The sequence below is a fragment of the Artemia sp. Qi Xiang Cuo genome, chromosome 6 (assembly GCF_049724085.1).
Source record: "Artemia sp. Qi Xiang Cuo chromosome 6, ASM4972408v1, whole genome shotgun sequence".
In the NCBI taxonomy this organism is placed as follows: Eukaryota; Metazoa; Arthropoda; class Branchiopoda; order Anostraca; family Artemiidae; genus Artemia; species Artemia sp. Qi Xiang Cuo.
In genome coordinates this window covers 72,326,047-72,351,504 of record NC_142799.1, presented here as the reverse complement: position 1 = coordinate 72,351,504, position 25,458 = coordinate 72,326,047, and the positions used below count along the sequence as shown (strand labels likewise).

The 25,458-nt window shown below is 35.7% G+C and overlaps 1 protein-coding gene across 2 annotated transcripts in view; it reads right to left on the bottom strand.

Annotated features, from left to right (window-relative positions):
* LOC148951575 (retinol dehydrogenase 11-like) overlaps positions 1-25,458 on the bottom strand; it is a 271,589-nt gene that overhangs the window by 213,727 nt on the left and 32,404 nt on the right. For both annotated transcript variants that reach the window (XM_089090342.1, XM_089090341.1), the window contains exon 3: positions 21,343-21,435. In XM_089090342.1, coding sequence (XP_088946468.1) covers positions 21,343-21,435 — 93 coding nt within the window. The remainder of the gene's footprint in view (positions 1-21,342; positions 21,436-25,458) is intronic.

Below are 25,458 nucleotides of genomic sequence, written 5' to 3'. Positions count from 1 at the left end.
AGTCAGGTTAAAAATAAGCAGAAATTAAATATAAAAAGTTTTTCCAAATCAGCGCAAAGAGCGACATTTAAACTTAAAACGAGCATTAATTATACCGTATATGAGTGGTGCTGCCACACCCTCAACTTCCACTCATAACGGTAATGTTTAACCAGTGCTTCAGCAAATAAAAATTACTGCGTATAGGAAGGAGCTGTTCCCTTCCCCTCCCCCTCATCCCCCTCTCTAACTTTTTATGTTAAAGCTATATAATGTTCTACTGAAAGTATTTATAAGTGCAACAAATGTGGTTAATGGGTAATAGCAAGTATTTACATCCTTAAATTCCTGAGGCTTTATGAAAAATCTTTTTTTATTTCTGTTCCAATCGCCATTACTTAGGCAGCTTTTTTTTTAATTCCATCTCCTTTCCTTTCAGCAGCACCAATAACTCAAAAACAAAGCCATTATTAAAAATTAAAACAATGTAAATACCACACGCACTTTAAAATTTACAAAAAATGACACTTCACTTTTCGTTTACATCCACCTGACTTGCAACATGGTTCTCACTCATGCACACATTCATTCTAGATTATTTCTCTCCAATCAGAAACTTAAACTTTCTCGTCAGCTCTATTTCTTACTCCTTTTTTAACATATATTGACAAAAACAATTCAAAATCAGAAAACAGTTCGCTTACCATTAATAATTAAATTTTTTCTGTCAAATAAACCAACTCATGGCCTAAAACAGCCTCCAATACTTCCAAACAAAAATAACTGTGTTATCTGCATTTTTCAAAAAACGTGACAGTTTTTGGGAAGGCAAAAAGACGAACATGACTTGACACATAAGCTCCCTTACTTTTGGCTCTATAGGGAATGAATGTAGATTTATGAAGCGTTTTCGGTATTTAGCAATGCTTTTATTACATGACATCCACCATTTTCCTCTTCGGGAGTCAAAATCCTGGTTATCTCCATTTTCGATTCTCAAGTAGCCTATCTGTCATGAGAAGCCCTTTCCCTAGCAGGTGCTTCAGTATCAGGACTGAATGTTTTATGAAAGCATGGGTATTTATCTCCAAATTTGTTGGAATAGGATCGTTCAGTAGGTGGAGCAACCAATTTTTGGTAATTTCAAAGTGTTCTTGTAAGTTCATCTAAAACTTCGATTGCTCTTTCGACAAGGACAATTTGGCACATTTTTCAAAAATCGAGAACGGCTAGACATCCCTATCCCTTTGGGCGAAAGAGCATCTTCTTACTCAACTTTTCTAGCTTATCACGCCAAATAAAGCATCACAGATTATTTTCCTTTTTGGGGGGTTACAGGATACAGAAGAGGTATTATTAGGGCTAGACAATACGTCCTTGATATACAATACATGTTGATGAATGTTAACCTCTGAAACAAGCAAATATTCCTGTCACTATCGTAGCTACATAGCAGACACTGATTCTCGAGCATTTTCTTTTCCAATGTATTCTGCCAGCAATTCCCTCTGAATGACAGTTCAATACCAAGCATCTTTCGGAGCAGTAGTTCTTGGATCATTGGGGGCAAAAAGTTAAACTTTACCATAAAGAGCAAAAAATTAAGGGGTGACAATCCTCATTTACGCAACATTTTGTTCATTTTAAATTTCAATGTCACTCTTCTTCCATTTGAAAAAAAAACTTTTTTATTTAATCAAACAGTTCGTCGTAACGAACTATAAGTAAGAAGCGACCCGGCTCAATAGTAACTGAAACCCTAAAAACACAGAATTTTGATACCAGTAGATGCATAAAAAAAATCGGGTTTTTATGCTGATTTCACATATATAAGTTTCATCAAGTTTAGTCTTACCTATCAAAAGTTACGAGCCTGAAAAAACTTGCCTTATTTTCGAAGAAAGAGGGAAACACCCCCTAAAACAGATAGAATCTTGATGAAAATCACACCACCAGATTCAGCGTATCAGAGAACCCTACTGTAGAGGTTTCAAGCTCCTATCTGCAAAAATGTGGAATTTAGTATTTTTGGCCAGAAAAAAGATCACGGATGCGTGTTTATTTGTTGTTTTTTTTAGGGGTGATCGTATTGATACAGTGGTCCTAGAATATCGTAAGAGGCCTCATTCGAACGGAAATTAGACGTTCTAGTGCCATTTTTAATTGACCAAAAAATTAGAGGGCAACTAGGCCCCCTCCGACACTCATTTTTTCCCGAAGTCACCTGATCAAAATTTTGAGATAGCCATTTTGTTCAGCATAGACGAAAATCTAATAAATATGTCTTTGAGAATGACTTCATCCTCTACAGTTCCCGGCCATTGTTTATCCTCTATACATCCTCTACAGAAATTTGCCCATTGTTTACATATAGTATTGGTTACTGGGAAGTATACAGACGTTTTCATGACGGATTTTTTCTCTTGGGGGGGGGGGGGGGTTGGAGGAGGGGGTTACGTTGGAAGATCTTTCCATGGAGGATGTTTTCATGGGGGAAGGAACATTTCTATGAAGGGGGCGCTGGATCTCCCAGCATTATTTAAAAAACAATCAAAAATTAAATAAAAAAAACAAGTTTTTTCAACTGAAAGTAAGGAACAACATTAAAAACTAAAACGAACAGAAACTATTAGGTATATAAGGGGGTTCGCCCCCTAGTCAATACCTCGCTCTTTACGCTAAGGTTCTATTTAGTACTTTCAAAAGAGCTATCTATTCTAATTCAATGGCCTTTGTGGTTCAGGGTTTTGTGATTCAAAAAAATTCAAACTTTAGCGCAAAGAGCGAGGTATTGACTAGGGGGTGAACCCCCTGATATACGTAATAATTTATGTTCGTTTTAAGTCTTAATGTTGCTCCTTACTTTCAGTTGAAAAACTTGTTTTTCTATTTAATCAAACAGTTCGTGGTAACGAACTGTAAGTAAGGAGCGACCCAGCTCAATAGTATCCGAAACTAAAAAACGGGATTTTGATAGCAATAGATACATGAAGAGAATCAAATTTTAATACTGATTTCAAATATATAAGTTTCATCAAGTTTAGTCCAACCCATCAAAAGTTACGCACCTGATAAAATTTGGCTGATTTTCGAAAAAAGGGGGAAAGACCCCCTAAAGGCTATAGAACCTTAATGAAAATCACACCATCAGATTCAGCGTATCAGAGAGCCCTACTGTAGAGGTTCCAAGCTCCTATCTTGCAAAAATGTGGAATTTTGCATTTTTTGCCAGAAGAAAGATCACGGATGCGTGTTTATTTGTTTTTTGTTTATTTTTTTTTCCCCCAGGGAGGATCGTATCGACCCAGTGGTCCTGGACTATCTTGGGTGGGCTCATTCGAACGGAAATTAAAAATTATCGTGCCCTTTTTAAGTGACCAAAAATATTGGAGGGCAGCTAGGCCCCCTCCCGCGCACATTTTTCCCCAAAGTCACCTGATCAAAATTTTGAGATGGCCATTTTGTTCAACGTAGTCGAAAATATAATAAATATGTCTTTTAGGATTACTTAGTCCCCCAAAGCCCTCAGGGGGAGGGCTGAAAGTTATTAGCTTTGCCCAGAGTTTACATATAGTATTGGTTATAGGGAAGTACACAGACGTTTTCAAGGGGGATTTTTTTCTGGTAGTGGGGGGGGGGGGGAAGGGGTGATATGTGGGAGGATCTTCCCATGGAGGAAGTTTTCATAGGGGAAGGTACATTGCTATGAATGGGGCGCCGGATTTACCAGCATTATTTAAAAAACGACCAGAAATTAAATAAAAAAAAAAACAAGTTTTCCAACTGAAAGTAAGGAGCAACATTAAAACTGAAAACGAACAGAAATTATTAAGTATATGATTGGGTTCGCCTCCTAGTCAATACCTCGCTCTTTAAGCCAAAGATTTTTTAGTACTTTCATAAGAGCTATTTATTCTAATTAACGGCCTTTGTGATTAAGGGTCATTTTTACAGAATTGGGACAAAGTTTGAACTTGAGCGTAAAGAGCTAGGTATTAACTAGGGGGCGAACACCCTAATATACGTATTAAAAATATATGGATGTAGAAGTTCGTTACGTAAGCTAATTCGTAAGTTACGTATATTTATTACTAATAAAAACGTTGGTAAATAAAACTAAACAACTTTCGAGAAAGCCGTTTAACCAAATAAAAGTAAAATTAATATGTAATTTCTTTTAATTAATCATGTTCGGTGAGCCAAAATAAAAACCTCCATTAATTCAAAAACGTTCAAAAATTAAATAAAAAAAACAAGTTTTTTTTTTAACTGAAAGTAAAGAGCAACATTAAAACTTAAAACGAACAGAAATTATTCCGTATATGAAAGGGGCTGTCCCCTCCTCAACACCTCGCTCTTGACGCTAAAGTTGTCTCACAACTTTATTTTTTTAAACAATAAAAACAACTTTAGCGTAAAGAGCGAGGCGTTGAGGAGGGGACAGCCCCTTCTATATACGTAATAATTTCTGTTCGTTTTAAGTTTTAATGTTGCTCCTTACCTTCAGTTAAAAAAACTTAATTTTTTTTTATTTAATCTAGTTAAGAACTGGGCAGACGTAGCGTCATTCAAATTAAAAATCGTCATATTTATTCGATATAGCCAGGCAGCTTTCGATCTAAGAATTCCTTCGAGGTTAACATTCATTTTGTCTGATTTGTAGGGTTACTTTCAAGCTTGAAAGATATTTTCAGTATGTCGGAATCTTTTTAATGCAAGATCTATAGATTTACTTACTAGCTTTCTTAATATGCTACTTATTGGTTTGAATAAGCAAATTAATTAAGCCAGGAATATGCAGCCTTCTCTGTAAATTGACAGCTTATCATTCGCACTTGTACGTTCTTTAAACGTTGGAAGAAAGCGCTACCTCTCTCTTGCGTTTCAGCTTTACGGATATTATTAAATAAGTAGCTTTTAATAGTTCGTGCTTGAAAAGACAACAAAGCATACACAAAGCGTCGTGCCGTGACAGCCAAAAGCCAAGAATTTATGACCTTTTTTCGGGTAATAAACCTGTTTAATTGCCGTAAGAAATTATCGTTGTAAATCAAAACCAGAAGGAAAGATACAAATTACAGCAAAACATCTGTCATCTGCTCTTCTGGTAGAGGATTGTTAAACAAAAGTTTTTTTTTTACAAGACATAGGAACAGATACTACAAAACTTAATCTTCTTCAACTAACAACAAGTTTAAGTGAATCAGAAATTACCATAGTAAATAAATGGAGGAAAATATATCAAGGATACATTTAACTTTTTCAACTAATAAACACGCTAATGAGTGTCAAACTTCAAAAAAGGTATTTGAATGGATGAATGGGATTTATTTTACATTTTAAAGTATGAAATTAACAACAGAGTAATGATCGGTTGTCATTACTAGGTCCAATGAAGGACCTAGAGTCAGTCTCGGTTGGATCTGACGGTGCCTATTCGGATCATTTACCTCTCTCTTTTGCAATACCAGCCGTCAGTCCCCAGTGTGCTCCAAAAACCAAGCCTGAGCCAGCACGTGATTGGAAAAAAGTAGTCCGTGAGCAGTTCCAGCTCAATTGTGAACAAATTCTGAAGAAAATTAAAGTGCCTTTCCACCTCCTACAGTGGGATTGTGGCCTAACAGAAAGCGAGATACGCCTGCAACTGAACATGTATTTCTACGAAATTTGCCACTCCTTGAGAGTAGCTGAAAGGGTTGCTGTCCCATTACGTAACGTCCGACGTGGGTCGCGAGTGAAAGGATGGGCCTCTAACAGTGAGCTTGTGAAGGCACGAGCAGCTGCCAAGTTCTGGCTGGGGGTTTGGCACGAGTGCGACCGGCCAAGAAGCGGGGTAGTCAATGAATTGCGGGTTTATACAAAACGGCGGTTCGCGAAAGAGCTACGAAAACATCGTAGTAGCCTCAAACGGGAAACAGTTTCAAAAATCATTGAAAACCCTAATTTGGTCTGTAGAAAGTACGGGACAAAATGCTAGTGATATAGATGAGGAAATATGGGTAGATTATTTTGCTGCTGAATTCTCCCCACCAGATGAAGTGAAAAATAAAAAGTTTAGCGAAGAGCTCGATCAGCTTATGACGAAAGAGCATAATTACCTCGTGATTTCTAGTGCGAAAATAACCCACCTTTGTCAAAAATTAAAGAAGGAATTATCCGCCGGTGCCGACCAAATCTGTGCTCTACACCTACTGAATGGTGGTCCAGTTCTATCGGAGCATTTAGCAATAGCTTACCAAATTATACTAACACATGGTATTGTACCGGATATTTTCTGTTTAGGTGTGATCACTCCAGTTTTGAAAAAGGGTAAACCTGCTCATGAACCATCGTCATACAGACCCATTACTGTATCATCTGTGTTTTGCAAGCTATTTGAAAAGCTCATAATTTCGGACATTAAGGCTAGTTGTAAAGTGTCTCCCCACCAGTTTGGATTCCAAGCTGGCTTAGGATGTGCCCATGCCTTGCATGTAGTTGCAAATGTTCTACTGGATGCCCACATTTCGAAAGAAAGCCTAGCTATAGGTGAATATGATGTACGGCGGGCTTTTGATTCGGGTATACATTCTCAGAATATGGTTGAGCTGAGAAAGTCCGGAGTTGACCGTGCTGTTGTCAAACCCTTGAACGACATGTATAGTAGGCTCAAGGTCCGTATTAAACTGTCAGGTAAATTAAGTCGTAGGTTTGCTGTGGTGAAGAAAGGTATAAAACAGGGAGCCGTATCATCACCTGATCTGTTCAACAACAGCATATCGAAGACCCAGTCAAAAGTGGCCCCTTGCTGTATTTTTAAAGGCATTGACGTGTCCCTAGTTGGGTTTGCAGATGACCTTCTAAACTTTTCAAGAGTTTTGTCTTCTTTGGAATCTAACTTTAAAATCTTGGAGATGGAGTATGATGAAATTGGGTTGAGTTTTAATGTGACAAAATGTGAAGTACTGTTATTTAACTGGAATGCCTCTCAACCCGAAATCCAACTAGGGTCACAGGTGGTTATGCCCTCTAAGTCAATTGTATACCTGGGTCTGCCGATCGGTGAAACTCTTCAGCATACACGAGCACTACTTGTAAAGCACATCGAGAAGAAGATCAGGTCAGCTTATGGAGCTTCGGTTTCCTCCAAGCGTAATCTAAATAGGTCGCTGCGTGCACAAATATTTGTTGCTGTTGCCTTACCCCATGTTCTTTACGTTTCGCCGTTCTGGAAGTTACTTACAAATTCGAATAAAGTAACTATAAGAAGAATATTCTTCAGGTACCTCAAGTTCCTACTTGAGATGCCATTAAGAACAAGTAATTCTTACCTAATGAGGCGGTATTCAGTACCTGACCCATTTACTGTGGTGGAAGCGTGTCTTGAAAAGTACCGTGATAGAGTAGAAGCGTGTAACCACCAGTGGACTGCCATTCTTACATAGTTGTATTATAGTTCCTTGGTGATTAGTTTCATTTCAAGAAGTTTCGTTGTGTTTTGTATGTGCGTTTTCTTCTCTTTTGTTTTTTATCCGTCTTTTGTTCAATTGTGACGGGTTTTTCCAATATATTCATTCATTCATTCATAAATATACAAAAAAAAGACAACGAAATAATGAAAAGCAGCATAATACAGGCAAATCACAATAAAAGAAAAAATATCGAGCAAATCGACTAAGTCCAAAAGAGTCGGGACTAGATTCCACTTTAAAAAGATAACAAAGAAAATCATGGTTTCGATCACGTAAAGTTCAAAACTTACTCGGCCTTTCAATAACAGCGGTAAAAGGTCAACTGCTCCGTACTTTGCTAAAACTCTGGAATTACTGGCCCTGTGTCGGAGATTAAGAAGGTACTTGTAACACTTACAGTAATAAGAATGGAGAGCTCTTTTATCCCCTTCCAATAGGATCGGCCATAAGGACGATAACAACAGAATATGGAGGATAACAAGAACTCTACAAAGGCACGCAAAATAAAAATGGTTAAGCACCCATTTATTGTCAATAAGGAGTATGTAACAACGTCCTGTCTCTAACGGAAATAACAGAAATCCCTTCTTGCGGAGACAAAAAACTAACAAGGATTTTTGTCGTGGGAAAAAGAAATCTAATCCAAAGGGATAAAAGATCAAAAGACAAATCTAATCAAAATGGAATGATAAAGCATCTAAAAAACATCATGTAGTAAAATGCTTGATATAAGTTAGGAAAAAGGCCAATTTTTTTACCATCTGCTTTCAATAACACATAAGAAGAGACTATTCGGTAAATACCTACCAAATCATATTATTGACTTACGCATAAAGTGAATATACCACTCTATGCCTTTTTTATGCTTTTTATAAATTTTATTATATTTTATTCAGGAATATTTTTACAGCCCCCCCCCCCCCCTATAAATGCCAATTCAGTGTATATATTTCTACAGTAAGGGGGGTGAGGGTAAAGTTTAAACTTACCTCCCATTTACATCAGAAACAAAATTTGCCCCCCCCCCCCTAATGTAGAAATATATACCCTGAATTGGCATATATAGGGGGGGGGGGCTGAAATTCATTTCCGATAGAAATGATTATTATATTCGTAATCAGCATAAAAAAAGGCATCGAGTGGTATATTCACTTTATGCGTAAGTCAATAATATGATTTGGTAGATATTTACCGACTATTCTAGGATAATTCTATTTCTGTTAGAAATCAGACATAGCAATTTTAAAATATAAACTATCATTAAAAATGAGCATTAAACATATAAAATTTGTCAGGCTGCAAAACAACTGCCACACCAAAAGGGTCATCACAATTTTAACCACTTCAAAAGGAAAAAAAATAGTTTCCCGAAACGAGCTTAAGTGAGCGTTTTCTTATACGTTACACAAGACAGTTCTAAAAGATTTTACAAGCACAGCAACTAACCAGAAACGCCTCTCAGCTTTTTTAACCACTTAGAAATGAAACAAAACTTTTTTTTTCAAAGCAAAGATCAGAATGAGCTCCTCTATACGTATTCTTTCACAGCTTTTGTTCTCGACAACAATGGATCTTTCTTCACACATTCTGTATTCTTTTTTTCTTTTCTTTTTTAACAAGCATTAAAATAATGAAAAAAACGGGAAAATGTTTTTGTTTCAATATCATTTTTACAGTTTTAAAGCTAAGATTTTAAATTACTTAAAAATTAAGTTGGGAAGCCTTTTACTAAAAGATTATTTTACTTAGTAGATAATAGTAAATATCTTACTTAAAAGTAACAGTTTTCATTTTACTTTTCTTCCTATTCAAGTAAAAAAAAAACCTTTCTCTCTCTCAAAACTAAAACTTTAAAATTTTCGCCTTTCCTCTTCTCCTCTTTCTTGCCCTTGACATCTTCCTCCACATTTACGGGATACCATTTCTGCTCGGTGCGGACATAATCTGACTGAAGCTCCATTACCTTCCAGAGTGATAATGGGTATACATGGTATACAGAGTGATAATGGGCCATTAGAACAACGGGTATACATGCCGTTGTTGTATACTCATATTGCTGAGTGACTTGCGCTTACATAGGTATATCAACGGGAAGAAGAGTAAAATTATCGTGCTCTTATCTGATGAAGGGACGGTCGAACATGGCCTGTTGCTGAGGGGGGATACATATACTAAACGACCCACCAACAGGAAAGAAGAATTTAACGGGTTCTCAGTATTTTGTGATAAAATGCTTCTAGCACCATCAAAGAAAAAATTTCTTTGTCCTCTCAATGTTACATTGGAGAGTTGCGACAAATGGGCTCTAGTACCTGGGACAGCCCCAGGCGTCAACACGTTCTGGCTTCACTAGCTTCCTCATCGATATTAGTGAAAACAACTCCACATATCAGATTTGGGAAAGGATAGGTTTTGGTAAGATAACCCATTTTGGTCATGAACAGCCAAAATCAGTTATTGGCTGAGGGTCTGACTAACATCTTTGGTTTCTGGTTTCAAAAACGGATCCTCCCCGCCATTCTCCGAGGCTGTGTCCTGACAACCTCGAACCCCTTCCCACGCTTATCGAATCCAACAAGCTCTTTAATGCCACTTTACTCTTCCAACACCCATTGTTGTAATTCCCATTAAACCTCCAGAATATCTCTATTCAGTTAAGAATTTTCTTTCTGTTAAGAGGGTGGCGACATCCTAATCCCCCTTGAGCCTGCAACTGCAGACTGATAAAAATGGACCCCTAAAAAATGTCAAGCGCAGACTGAATTTAAAAATCCAAAAATATCTCTGCAAACCACTTTTCTCTTTCATATTTGCCTAGTTTCATAGGAGGAACAAACAAATCATCTCAAATGAGAAGTGAATTTCCACATTAGAAGTTTCGTATTTGATATGATTTCTCTAACTTTTCGGGGGAAATCATCTACCCTAAACTTATTTGCAACCTAGATTGGCACACTTAGCGCCTCATTTATAAAACCTGAGGGTTGTTTTTCCTAAGTGTGTTGAACTTAATCTTTGCGCTTCATTATTGCTGCCTCATTTTTGCAACGTGAGGCTTAAGCCTACCTTTCTCAGAAATTAGGTAACAGGAAAACCCACAAATTACAGAATCCTTTTCATTCGATCCCAAAATACCAGCTTCGTTTCTTAGGGTGGATGGCTTAACCTTTCTCGTTTCACCATCTCACCTATGGGTTACCACACCCACCCCATTGTCATAGAAGTCGTAGATGTATTATCTCTTAGACCGGGTGGCTTGGCATTTCCCGTGTTCCAGTTCTCCTAAGAACTGCCGTGCCCATCACCTTTCTTGTGGGATTCATGTGCCAAATCTCCTAGACCAGGTAGCTTGGCCTTTCCCATCTCCTCCTCTCACCTACCGGTTACCGCACCCACTCTTAGAGTCACAGAAGTTGTAGCTGTTTCATATTAATGACTCAATATTCCAAATGAATATCGTGTGAAAATACAAGGATTATTAAAAAATTTGCATTCTAAACTGGTAAGCTAAGAGTATCACTTCTAAAAGTTGAGGGTTTATGTCTCCAGCACTCTTGGATCTATGGAAAGAAAGAAGGGACAGCCAAAAACTTTTCAGTCAGGACCAACAAACTAGGTTTTTCCTTTCTACGATTTGAGGGCTGGTACCTCCCACTTCCTGGATCTTTTTCAGAACAATCACAGACTCTACAATCTGCGGGCTGATATTTCTCATTATTTCAAACCTGGTAATTAGGAAGTACATTAAAGCAAGATAAATTATTTTCGGGCCGGGCTTGACTCGACTTCTAGGGAAATTGTATTTACGAATTAAGGGTCTATTACCTCTAAATATATCTTGAGTTTATGTTTGAGTAACAGTATTAACTTTTTCTGGCACAATCCCCGGGAATACTCCAATTGAGGACTTCTGGGAAGTAGCGATAGAATCTATAGTAGCGATAGTAGCTAAAACAAAAATGGCGGACAATCAAATATTTCACCTCACGCAAAACACATTTCTGAAACACCAGAATACTAAGGTTATCAAACAGTTCGTGGTAACGAACTGTAAGTAAGGAGCGACCCGGCTCAATGGTAACCGAAACTCTAGAAAACGGGTTTTTGATACCAATAGATATATCAAAAGAATCAGATTTCAATGATGATTTCAAATATATAACTTTAATCAAGTTTAGTGCTACCCATCAAAAGTTACGCGCCTGAGAAAATTTGGCTGATTTTCAAAAAAAGGGGGAGAGACCCCCTAAAAGTTATAGAACCTTAATGAAAATCACACCATCATATTCAGCGTATCAGAGAACCCTACTGTAGAGGTTTCAAGCTCCTATCTACAAAAATGTGGAATTTTACATTTTTTGCCAGAAGAAAGATCACGGATGCGTGTTTATTTGTTTTTTTGTATTTTTTCCCCAGGGGTGATTGTATCGACCCAGTGGTCCTAGAATATCGTGGGAGGGCTCATTGGAACGGAAATTAAAAGTTTTAGTGCCCTTTTTAAGTGACCAAAAAAATGGAGGGCAACTAGGCCCCTCCCACGCTTATTTTTTTTCCAAAGTCACCCGATCAAAATTTTGAGATAGCCATTTTGTTCAGCATGGTCGAAAATATGATAAATATGTCTTTTAGGATGACTTAATCCCCCTAAGTTCCCAGAGGGAGGGCTAAAAGTTATGAACTTTACCCAATGTTAACATATAGTATTGGTTATTGGGAAGTATACAGAAGTTTTCAGGAGGTTTTTTTCTGGTAGTGGGAGGGAAGGGTTGGTCGGTGGTTATGTTGGAGTATCTGTTCATGAAGGAAGTTTTCATGGGGGAAGGGAAATTGCCATGAAGGGGGCGCCGGACTTGCCAGCATTATTTATTGGTTATTGGGAAGTATACAACCATTTTCAGGAAGGATTTTTTCTGGCGGGGGGGGGCTAGAGGAGGGGCTGGCTCTGGACAATATTTCCGTGGAGGATGTTTCTTTGGGGTAAGGGACATTTCTATGAAGGGGACGCCGGATTTCCAAGAATAATTTAAAAAACGATCAGAAATTAAATAAAAAAAAAACAAGTTTTTTCAACTGAAATGTAAGAAGGAATATTAGAACTTAAAGCGAACAGAAATTATAACGTATGTGAGGGGGTTCTCCCCCAAGTCAATACCTCACTCTTTACGCTACAGGTTTTTTTAGTGCTTTCAAAAGAGCTATCTATTCTAATTAAACGGCCTTTGTGATTCAGGGGTTTGTGAATTCAATTTTTTTTTACTTTTAACGTAAAGAGCGTGGTATTGACTAAGGGGAGAACCCCCTCATGTACGTAATAACATATACGTAATAAAAAAAAACAATAAAAAAACAAGCGATACGGCTCAATAGTAATCGAAACTTTTAAAAACGGAATTTTGATGTCAATAAATGTATCAATAGAATGTGTTTATAATGCTGATCCTAAATATATAAATTTTATTAAGTTTAGTATTACTCATCAAAGGCTATGAGCCTGAGAAAATGTACTCGATTTTTTAAAGAGGGGGGAAACATCCCCTACAAGAGAAAGAATTTTAATAAAAATCACACCGTCAGATTCAGCATATCAGAAAACCCTATTACACAGGTTTCAAGCTCATATCTGCAAAAATCTGCAACTTTGTATTTTTTGCCAGAAGAAAAATATACGAATATAGAAGTTAGTTACGTAAGTTAATTTGTAAAGACATCCATTTAGCAAAAGAAAAGTAAAATTTTTATGCAAATAAAAGCTGCATTAACTAAAAAACGATCAGAAATTAAATAAAAAAAAACAAGTTTTTTAAACTGAAAGTAAGGAGCAACATTAAAACTTAAAACGAACAGAAATTATTCCGTATATGAAAGGGGCTGGCCCTCCTCAACGCCTCGCTCTTTACGCTAAAGTTTGACTCTGTCTCACAACTTTATTTTTTTAAACAAATAAAAAAACTTTTGCGTAAAGAGTGAGGCGTTGAGGAGGGGACAGCCCCTTTCATATACGGAATAATTTCTGTTCGTTTTAAGTTTTAATGTCGCTCCTTACTTTCAGTTAAAAACACTTGTTTTTTTTTATTTAATAAAAGAAAAGAGGCAAGCAAACTTGTCAACACTCAATGACAGTATACTACTGAATTAACTGCATTATGGATTACACAGGGCGAGTCACTCTCCCTCACAAAACCAATATCTGCGCCTCAGATGTTAATTCCTCAAACCCAGCAAATTCTCACTAATTTGCCGTAACGTAATCTCCGATCTGGCGGATTATACCAAAAAGGCTTCGCACCTCCCAAAATAAGCTCACAGTGAATTCTCCCTAACTTGCCGCAATATAAAGTAACGTTGAGCATTGTGCCAAATATTTTATTTAATTCCAATATTTTAACTCAAATCTTCACTAAATAATGAAAGTTTACTGTCTTTTATACTTTCTTACAGCCCTAAAATATTCCCTTCAAAACGCGAAAACTTTACTCGCTTATCTCTACTTAAAAATGCAGACATTCGCTAACTTGCACTAAATAATTACCTCCTTGGTTGTAAATTTAACCTATCTCTTAACTTTCCCCAACCCGGGGAAAAACGACAATATTCCGAAATTACGGCTTCCTAATCTTTTACCAAATAAATACCTATACAGGCAATGACCCACGAATTTTCCCTAATCACTATATTCAAAATTTAAGTTATTATTTTACACAAATAAAGGGTACTTAGTTTAGGGCTAGGCCACTAGTTTTTAACTTTTTTAAGTCGGGGTATTTTATTTAGTCGCGATAGGTTATTTTTGTGGACTAAATCTAGCCCAAATTTTCAGACATTGCGGGTGGCTGAGGTAGCCACGAGGTAGCACGAGGGTAGCCACCACTACTATTCGGGTGAGAAAAGCAATAGGACACAGTTATAGACCAAAATCGACAGCCTAGAATCTTCTCGAAGTTCTTGGAACCCAAGTAACTTCCGATAACTATCACTACGCTTAAATTAATTCAAAACTATTTCTGACTACCAAATCGCGGAAGTGAAGTTGGAGCAGGGGTATGCATACTTAGGCATAGCCCAGCGAAAATTATAGCCGAGAAAGAACCCCATTAAAACCTAGGCATAGTAGCTCTGTGGTGTCCTCTCTACCGAGGAATACCAGTACCAAAACTTGAGGGTCAACACCCCCACAACACACCAAATGCAATCTTACTACATCTACGGCCTTAGCCTGGGAATAAGGTTAAGTGGCTAAATGAGTACTCAGTATGTAAAAAACAAACTTACTTCTATTAACTTCACGTTCACGGGAAAAATTCTAACTCTACTGGGCAAACAGACAGACTTCTTTGAAATATCTGAAAGGGAGGGGTATGGAATACCTATAATAAATTTTTATATCTTTATTTTTCAATGGGGTTGGGTAGAAAATAAAAGCTAAAGTGCTAAAAGTATTAAAGCTAAAATGCCAAAAAAATGAAGGTGAAAAGGGTCCTTCACCTGTTTCACAGGAATTTTTTTGCAAATTACTCCTTGGAGTTTAAAGTGAGAGGGGTTAGGTCGGAAAATTAACAAAAGTCAATTATATAAATTATATAATTTATATAAGTTATACAATTATATCAGTTATATAAATTATATAATTATATATAATTATATAAAATTATATAAAATTATTATATAATTTTATATAATTTATAACTTAAATCCGAGGCTCAAACTTGATGTTTCGGTTGCAGTTAGGATTTCCCCCGAGGGCAGGCCCTTGAGGTCCCGGGTGTGTGTCGCAAATCCCACAGCCCAACCCACCCTCTTTATCCTGGCTTGGGACAGGCTGCATACACAGGCGAGGTTCTTCTGACAGACTTCTTTGAAAATCAAGAGGATGCGATCAAAGAAAAAGAAAAATTACAACCAATTAGAGAATACAGCGAAGCTTAGAGAAACAAATATAGGAGTGAAAATTATTTACATGGACTTTTCACTGGATTTTGAAGAATCTTGACGAATTTACCTGAATTTTAACTTGACTTGGCTAACTGAATTTTGCCGAATTTACCTAACAGTGACTCATCCATGCAATTAACTATCGCATAATCATTTAAGAAAAGAAAAGAATATTATGAAAGAGTTTAAACAGTTTACAACATGGAAAAAAGAAATCGCAAAAAGGGACAGAGGGATTTATTTGCTAAAAGAAAGAGCTTCTTTTATTTTATATTGACCAACATGGATGAGGTAGTCGTCATTTATCTTCATGGGGGCGTGGGGGTCGTAAAATACCTAATTGTTCTTTTTTAACCGAATGTCCCCTTCCCTTTTCGCTAATCCCTTTTTCCTTTTTGTAGGTCAATGTAATTGTCTTTCCGTAATTTCCCGTTTCTTCTCTTAAAAAAATGCCATAATAGTTAATTGTATAGATAAGTCAATGTTAGCTATATTCGTCAAAATTCAGTAAGCTTCAGATTTCGTGAGGGTGAGTCATCCTAGCCTCTGAATTTGGCTAAATTAGGTAACCAGTGAAAATTCCAAACAAATTATAGTTCCTCTGGTCATCATCGTTACTTTGATTTTCCTCAAATTACTTTTATCAATTTTACTTTTATCGCATCCACTTGGCTTCAAAAGAAGTTCTGTTTGCCATCGTAAAACTAATTGAAGGAAGTTTGGTTACTTCCTCATTTAGCCTTATTCCTTGGCTAGGGTGACAGATACAATAAGAATGCATTTAATATGTTCCGGACGTGCTGGCCCAGGTGTTGATAGGGGTATTACTCGTAGAGAGGGTATCAAGAAGCTACCAAATCAAGATCTTAACAATGTTTCATTTCCTCGTATAATTTCTACTCGGTTATGTCCGTATATATATACACCCCTACTCCAAGCCGACTTCCGTAGCATGGTAGCCGGAAGTTGTTTTTTTCATAATCATGCCAAAATATGGTATTAATCATTGGGGATCATCCCAGATCTTCCAGATGCACTTACTGAAACATGGTTAATGAATAATAATTCTGGACTATTGGATATTTTAAATTATAATATGTATGTTAAGAACCGTACTCACCATCAGCATGGAGGACTTGCCCTGCATATTAGAACTGATTTGGATGTGAAGATTAGGGATGATTTGTCCGTTAATAGAGAGATGATTTTTGAGTGTTTTGTTGCGGAGGTTGATAAGAATGGTGACACATTTTTTATTGCTGTTTGTTACCGCCCCCCTTCAGCTAGTGTAGATTGTTTTTAGAATTATTAGAGCAACAAATGGACCTTCTAACTCGTAAGAACATGCCGTGTTTTGTGTGTGGAGATTTCAACATTGATTTGAAATTGTTAGCATCTAACTTAAAAGCCCGGAATTTTCTGAATTTAATGTTAGGTTATGGGATGCACCCTGCTTTAAATAATTGTACTAGAGTGACGGAGTCATCTTCATCTCTAATTGATAATGTATTTTTTGAATCTTCCCCATGATTCGTCGAGTGTTGTGTTAAATGATGTTTCGGATCACTTTGGTTTGGCAATATTAGTTCCGGGTATATTGAAGAATATTAATATTAACAGTGATGCTCGCCCTAAGCCTAAGAAATTATTAGTTGATTCAAATACTATTTCAAGATTTAAGCTTAGAATAGAACAGTTAGATTTTAAATTTTTACAAGAAGAATTAGGTTTAAATTAGAAGTTTGAGCTTTGGTATGGTTAGATTAAGGATACATTTTTGGAATATTGTGAAGTGTCAGGAATACAGAAGAGAAGGGTGTCTCCGAATAAGCCTTGGATTACAAAGAGTTTGTTACAGTCAATTAATAGAAGACGTTTTTTATATAAGTTGTCAACGAGGAGCAATGATCCTCATGATAAAGAAATATATAGAGTTTATAATAGTAGGTTAAATGCTTTACTCCGACAGGCTAAGGTAGAATATTATAAGGTTATGTTTAAAAATGTTGAGGGTAACCCGAGTAAGACTTGGAAATTGATTAAGTCGGTGACTAGCCCTGGTAGCGTCTTGATCCGTCCAGGTAATATAGGAATGAATAATGACGTTGCAGATGAGATGTGTAATCACTTCGCTACTATTGGGCAGCGTGTGTCACCATCGGTGCCATTAATTGATCAAGATGGAGATTTTCGTCAGTTCCTACCTGAAGATTGTGATGTGTTTGCGTACCTTAAATCTGTAACTATTGATGAATTATTTGATGTTATAAAAAATATGAAGAATGGTGCATCAGGAGGCGATTTTATTTCATTGAAGGTTTTGAAGTCCATTTTTCCTGTTATATCTAGTCATTTTTGGGGACTGATAAATAATTGTTTAAAAGCTGGAATATTTCCCGATTGTCTAAAGTGCGCGAATGTTATCCCGATATTTAAAGGAGGGGATAAGAATTGTTTTAGTGATTATAGAACGATTTCTTTACTGCCATTTATTTCTAGAGTGTTTGAAAAGTTGATTCATAGTAGGATGGTAAGTAACTGAAAATGAGTTGATGACTATATTGAAACAAGGTATTTCTTCGATTGAAAAGTGGATGCGAGTAAATAAATTGAAACCGAATCATAATAAGTCGAATTTTTTGATTTATGGTAGAATTACTGGACATTATCCAAGGATTAATAGGATAGAAGTAGGGCACCATACTATTGTAAGATCTACTAGTAATAGATACCTAGGTGTTGTAATTGATGAAAGCCTTAGTTTTTAAGACCATATTGCATCTGTTAGCAGCAAGTTGTCTCGTAATATTGGTATTATTCGTAAACTTAGGTATCTTTTTCCGTGTGAAATCCTGAGAATGTCGTATTCTTCCATGGTTCACCTATATCTCATTTACTGTTGCATGGTTTGGTCGAAAACATTCGTAACTCACCTCCATCCGCTCTGTGTAACACAGAATATGGCAATTAGAGTGTTGTATGGTAATCAAATTGACCTATTTGTATCGGTGAGGCATCTTTACCGCGAGTATAAAATTCTACCGTTGGCAGGAATATGCGTATTCTATAATGCTTTGTTTATGTTCAAATATTTAGCTTCGGAGTTACCATCATCTTTTTCAGGAATGTTTAGTCTTGCGTCTACTATTCACGATCATTTGACACGATGTTCTCAGTTGGTGCGAAGACCAGTTATGGTCACGTCTAGGTCTAGGTTTTCAATTCGCCATGTTGTTCCGTTAGTTTGGAAGGGTTTGCCTGAGGATTTGAGGAATGTTGAGGGTTTGCAGGAATTTCATAAATTGTTAAAGAACCACCGTTTTGATGTGTATATTTTGGATGGATTATTCTGTGCCAGTTAAGTTATGTCTTGAGGAGAGTTTAGTTGCAGCTGATTATGATTATAAATATTATAATTTTGTTGGGTGGTGTTTGGAGGTTCGTTGGTTTTCGGGTCTGGTAAGTTAAGCTCTAATTATGATTTTTTTTTTTTTTTATTTTTTTTTTTTTTTTTTGGTTTATTGATTTATTAGGAGGGTTTTCTCCCGAACAAGCATGCTTCAGGGAATCGATGATGTATATTTTTTTTTTTTTTTTAAATAAACCCAGTGTTACTTCTAGAAGATTTTACGCAACAGGTGTTAGCCTATAACTATTCTCACGTGAATGGTAGTGTAGGCTAACCTCGCACCGGTAATTTATGCCATTTATTGGAAAGGGTTCATATCATGTGTGTACTTTTTATGTCGTGTTAATATTTTCCGTCTCAATACGTGGTTCATCCATCAGTTTTTTTTTTATTTTATTCTGTTTTCTTTATATTTATTTTTTGTTTATTATGTTCTCGTCAGCGGTGCTTTTGGCGTGATGATCATTGTTTCTCGTTTATTTCTGTATTAGAAGAAGATGTAGAAAATAGCGAGGATTTTCAGTTTCAAGACCTTTTAGAAATTATAAAAAAATTAAAACCAATGAAAGCCCCAGGCCCAGATGGAATTTTAAATTTAATTTTGAAAAAAAAATATGAATGTAATTGCACCAACTCTTTTGACAATTTTAAACGCGTGTTTGAAAGTTTCGTATTTCCCTAAAGAATGGAAAAGGGCTAATGTGATTGTGATAAATAAAAAGAGTAAAAAAAATGACGGTAACGCCCGATCATATCGCCCAATAAGTCTGCTTTCTAATTTGGGAAAAAATTTTGAGAAGTTAATAATGGGTAGACTGAATAATTTAAGTAATGATAAAAATTGGATTTCTGATTATCAGTTTGGTTTTTCGAAAAATAAAAGCACGGTAGATGCGGCTGATAATTCGGTGACTATGATTGAAAAAAACAAAAAGAAGAAGTTATTTACACTGAGTATATTTTTTGGTATAAAAGGGGCGTTCGATAATGCTTGGCATCCAGGAATTATTAAAAAGTTAAATGAAAAAGAATGCGCTTCTGGTTTAAAAAAATTAATTCATAGTTATCTATCAGATCGAACAGTCGCATATGAAAATAGAAACTTACATTTACTAGAAAAGTCATGTCCACAAGGTGGAATTCTATCTCCTTTTCTTTGGCTTGTTAATATTAATGATATTCTTGAAATTAATATAAATGAAAATTGTTTGATTCAAGCATACGCTGATGACATATGTGCTATTATTACAGCAAAGAATGTAAGTACACTGTAAAAAGTAGCAAATAAGATTTTCGAGAGTTTTGATAAATGGGCAGTAAATAATAAATTAACATTTGACACATTAAAAACAGAGGCCGTCTTATTCACAAATAGACATAAAACACCCCACGTTAATTTAGTATTTGGAGGCGACATTATTGAAGTTAAGGATAAAGTTCGATATTTGGGCGTAATTTTAGATAGGAAACTTCTTTGGACAGAACATGTAACATGCAGAATTAATGAAGCTAAGAAATATTCGAGTCGTCTTTTAAGCGCGGCAAGGATGACCTGGGGCTTAAAGCCTTTCGCTCTTAGAAAATTGTATAAGTCAGTAATTGAAAGTACTATTTTGTATGCGGCTCCAGTATGGATTGGGGCCTTAAGAAAAAAATATACAGAATATGTTATAGTCAGCACAAAGATGTTCAACCCTTAGTATTTCAAAGTCGTTTAGAACTGCTCAAAATCATGTTATTACAGCCCTTTCTGGTGTCCTTTCAATCGGTCTAAGATCAATAGAATTGGCGGTGATGAGGTTTATTAAAAAGGGACACCCCCCTTTTTGGCAAGGTATTGTTCAGCCTAGCTATCCTTTAAATAGATATTCTGTTGATCATAGCTTTTTCACCAATGAAATAGTTGCTGAGTTGCTAGGAGTTGAGTTTCTGATGGAAAATTATTTTTCACCTTTCCAACTGAACCGTAGTGTTTTAAAAAATATTCTATATAATAAATTGTATGTAATATTTGAAAATCATATGATTAGTTGGCCTATTAGATTTTTCAAATGTAAAGGAGATTTAATTTGTGCGCAAAAACTTGAACCAAGCTATCTTAACTCAGTTTATAACAGGCCATTCGAAAATGAATTATTTTTTACATAAAATAGGCATGACGGATAGCCCAACGCGTGAATGTGGATGTATAGAAAACTGGGAGCATGTCCTGTATGATTGTCCTTTTTATGTTCGTCAGAGGTTTAATATGATTTTTGAATTGAGAGAATATAATGTTAGCTTCCCTTTTGATTTAAGTTTGATAATTAGTGATAAAAATGTTAGGAACATAGTGATGAAATTCCTCAATAATACAAATAGATTTGATGTTTGAGGTTATTGTGAAAGTTTTCTGAGGAGTGTTTAGTGAATGTGTAGTTTTTATTTCTTTTTTTTTTTGTAAGTATTTTAGTGTTTGTGTATAAATGTAGTTATATAGTAATGTAGCGTGAAATACCTGTTTGGTGCAGTCACGTAATAAAATCATCATCATCATATAGTACCTTCCGTATATAACCCCAGTTCAAATTATACCTTTTAAAAGTTTAGCATTCTCAACGTCTGGAACCGCCATGTAGATTTTCGCCCCTCTGAAAGCTAAGTTTCTCGTTACTTCCAATCCGATTCCTAAAACAAAACAGCAATTTATTAGCAAAAAGGAATTAGAAGCGCTTCTCAAAATTGCCTCAGGCTTTAGAAAAAAATGAATAAAGGATCACTGAAAATTGGAATTCAAACAATAGAGGAAAGAATGCTGTAAAAACGGTTAGATAAAAAGACATCTTTATTAAGCTAAGCTTTAAAAGGAGATTATTTATAGAAAGGAATGAGATTAGCAGTCGCAGAGAAAAGACCATGAGAGTATAAACCCTCTTCTCCCTACCCCAACGGTTATAAAGATATCCACGGTATCCAGGTTTTCAAAGACATAATATTAGGAAATGTGTTTCTATTACTCTTCCAAAAGTTTTCAGCGAACCCCATCCAAAACTTCACAAAATTATATAAAAATCAAAATAAATTCATAAAACAATATTCACCACCGTTTTATTTACTTTTTTTGCTTCTATTAAATTTTAAGTTAGGAAATAGCGTAATAATAATATGGAAAAAGAGGGGTCCCTAAATCAGGTATGTATGCAACAGAGTGAGAGCCTTCGTGATCGTTTACGTAATCACTGAATTAACTGTAGTAATTTAACTAAAATAATTAATTTTATTTATCAGAATGCATGGGCGTAGGGAGGGGGGACAGGGGGGCAGCTGCCCCCCTAGACCTTAAAATTTACATTATATATGGCTGAAAAAGCATATGTTTTGTAAAAAGCAGTTTATAAAACTCCATCACACTATCGACTGCCCCCCCCCCCTCTAGACAATATTCTGCCTAATGCTGCCTACGCCCATGTCAGAATGTTCCAAAGTCAGATATTTAAGGATGCTATGCAGGATGAAATGCCTTCATGACTGTTAAATCACGTAAACTCTTCGTGATTAATAGCTAGCGCTATCTGGCGTTACCCAGCAAAATAATTGAATTAGAAGTAGAAATTTAACTAAAATAAATTTCGTTATATTTATCAAAGGGCACCGAAACCACAAACGTAACATGGCGCGCACACAATGAGAACGATGTGGCTTCCAATGACCTTACACTTGACTAGACATGGTAGCTATTATTCTTTTGCCAAACAGTTGCTTTCAGAAATATTTTCCATAAAATTATCAAAATAATATAAACAATTTATTAAACCAGACTGCCTTTGCATTTAGAAATAAAGCAAAATGAAAATATAGAAAAACGGGTATAATATTTCAAATAAGACAGCGGAAAATAGCAACAACAAAGCTTTTTTTTTCACTAATAATAATAAAAGCCAGAATATTTCAGATTCACGTCCAGAAACTTTTATCAACGGAGGAAACAAAACTAAACTAAATTAAACAAAACAAAAAGACAAACGACAGAAAACTTATATCTTAGTAGTGTCCAATATGAAGAAATTCACCAAATTTTCACATTAAACATTATTAAGATATAAATTTTCGATCGTCTGTGCTACTGTTTTTTCCTTTTCTTTATATGTTTTGTTTAGTTTAGGCCGACGCGTGAGGCCGAATTATTCAGAATTTTATAATTATTAGTGAGAAAAAACGTTTCTTTTTGTTATTTTCACTGTCTTATTTAAAATATTATACCCATTTTTCTACATTTTCATTTCGTTTTATTTACAAACTTATGATCTGATGAAAAGGTTAACGAAGCAAAAATTTTAAAAGAGGGTGAGCAGACAATTTTCGGCAAATTCAAAATTCATAAGCAGGCTAACGAAGCCAAAGTTTTAGGAGGGGTATCAGAGAAATTATTTCTTCAAGAAAAGGTCTGAAATCAAAGAAAAAGGGCATGTTTTTAACCCCATAAATTTTGGATTTTCCCACTGAGATATTTTGGATAAATTTTGCGGGAGCAACACCCTCCCCCCCTCTATGTCCATGCATAAAAATGTGAGTTTAGTTGAAAATTTTTGAGTTTCGAGGTAATACGTTTAGTAGCCCGAACGCTGGTGTCAAATTTAATAAGACAACTAATATTTGCTATGAATGAATAAATTAAACCAAACGAACAAAAATTAAAACGAATAATTACAACAAACATAACTAGATGCTGCTGTTGGCGAAAAGATAAATCCTGAAAGACCAGAGATTAAAATAAATAGCCAATTCAAACTTAGTAAAAATACAAATTGCTACAAATCAGAGCAGCATTACCCCACCCTCTAAATCTTCTAAAGATCGGAGCGTCATTTGCGCTTTACTGAAGATCATTTCTATTTTGAGCTGTTCGTTTTTAATTGCCATAACGTTTTATAACGTTTCGTAACATTAACTTTTAATTAGCATAATGTTTTTTTGCCATGTGTTTTTTCTTTGTCATAACGTCAACACAGACACCACAAAAAACAATGCCTCAAGGCCGATGAAAGTTGACAAATAACAGTGGCGTTAGATATCCTTTCCCTTCCTCTAAAACCCCCTAAACGACTTGAGTGTCACTAGCATTTCATATGTAACTAAATGTGCTTTGAAAAGAGTGGTTTTTATTTGTCATATCTCTGAAAAATCTGTCATTGTCTGAATATCCAACATAATAACCAAATCAATTCTTGAGATACGCTCTTTTTACAATGTGCATACACAAAGCGTCTTTTTATTTAGTTCATTTTTTTCCCTCAGTGTAGTTTGGATGTATGAGCAGTAGGATGTATGAGTAGTGGTAGTAGTAGCAGTGGTGGTAGAATCGAATTGTTCCCTTTTTGATCATCTCCCTTATCATTCCTGAAAGTTCCAAATTAATTTACCCAGCCATTCATGAGTTATGCCCTTTTTGTTTCAAGGTCAATGACAACTGACAGATAAGAGTGGAGCTAAATATCCCTCTAAACGACTTGAGTGTCATTGGCGTTTCATTGTCAAATAAATGTGCTTTGAAAAGTGTGGTTTTTATTTGTCATAACGCCAACAACAACAACGAAATTAGAGAAAAAAACACCATCGAAATTAGAAATCAGGATTACTGATTCAGGATCAGTATGCTTAATAATCAGGATTATAGCACAACGAAATGCAACATCTACAGGCCGATAAGGCTGTCAAATAAGAATGGCGTTAAACTTTTCCTTCCCTCTTTCTTAAGCACTCTAAATGACTTTAGTGTCATTTGTATTTCACTGAAAACGATGCGGACTTTGAAAAGTGTGGTTTTTATTTGTCATAACACAAACAACAACAAGATAATTTAAAAACAAACCACCATAAGATTCAGGATTACTGATTCAGGATCAGTAATCTTAATAATCAGGATTATAGCACAACGAAATGCAACATCTACAGGCCGATAAGGCTGTCAAATAAGAGTGGCGTTACACTTTCCCTTCCCTCTTTCTTAAGCACTCTAAATGACTTTAGTGTCATTTGTATTTCACTGAAAACGATGCGGACTTTGAAAAGTGTGGTTTTTATTTGTCATAACACCAACAACAACAAAATAATTTAAAAACAAACCACCATAAGATTCAGGATTACTGATTCAGGATCAGTAATCTTAATAATCAGGATTATAGCACAACGAAATGCAACATCTACAGGCCGATAAGGCTGACAAATAAGAATGGCGTTACACTTTCCCTTCCCTCTTTATTAAGCACTCTAAATGACTTTAGTGTCATTTGTATTTCACTGAAAACGATGCGGACTTTGAAATGTTTGGTTTTTATTTGTCATAACACCAATAACAAAAAGATAATTTAAAAATAAACAACAATAAGATTCAGGATTACTGATTCAGGATCAGTACTCTTAATAGTCAGGATTATAGCACAACGAAATGCAACATGTACAGGCCAATAAGGCTGACAAATAAGAGTGGCGTTACACTTTCCATTCCCTCTTTCTTAAGCACTCTAAATGACTTTAGTGTCATTTGTATTTCACTGAAAACGATGCGGACTTTGAAAAGTGTGGTTTTTATTTGTCATAACACCAACAACAACAAAATAATTTAAAAACAAACCACCATAAGATTCAGGATTACTGATTCAGGATCAGTACTCTTAATAATCAGGATTATAGCACAACGAAATGCAACATCTA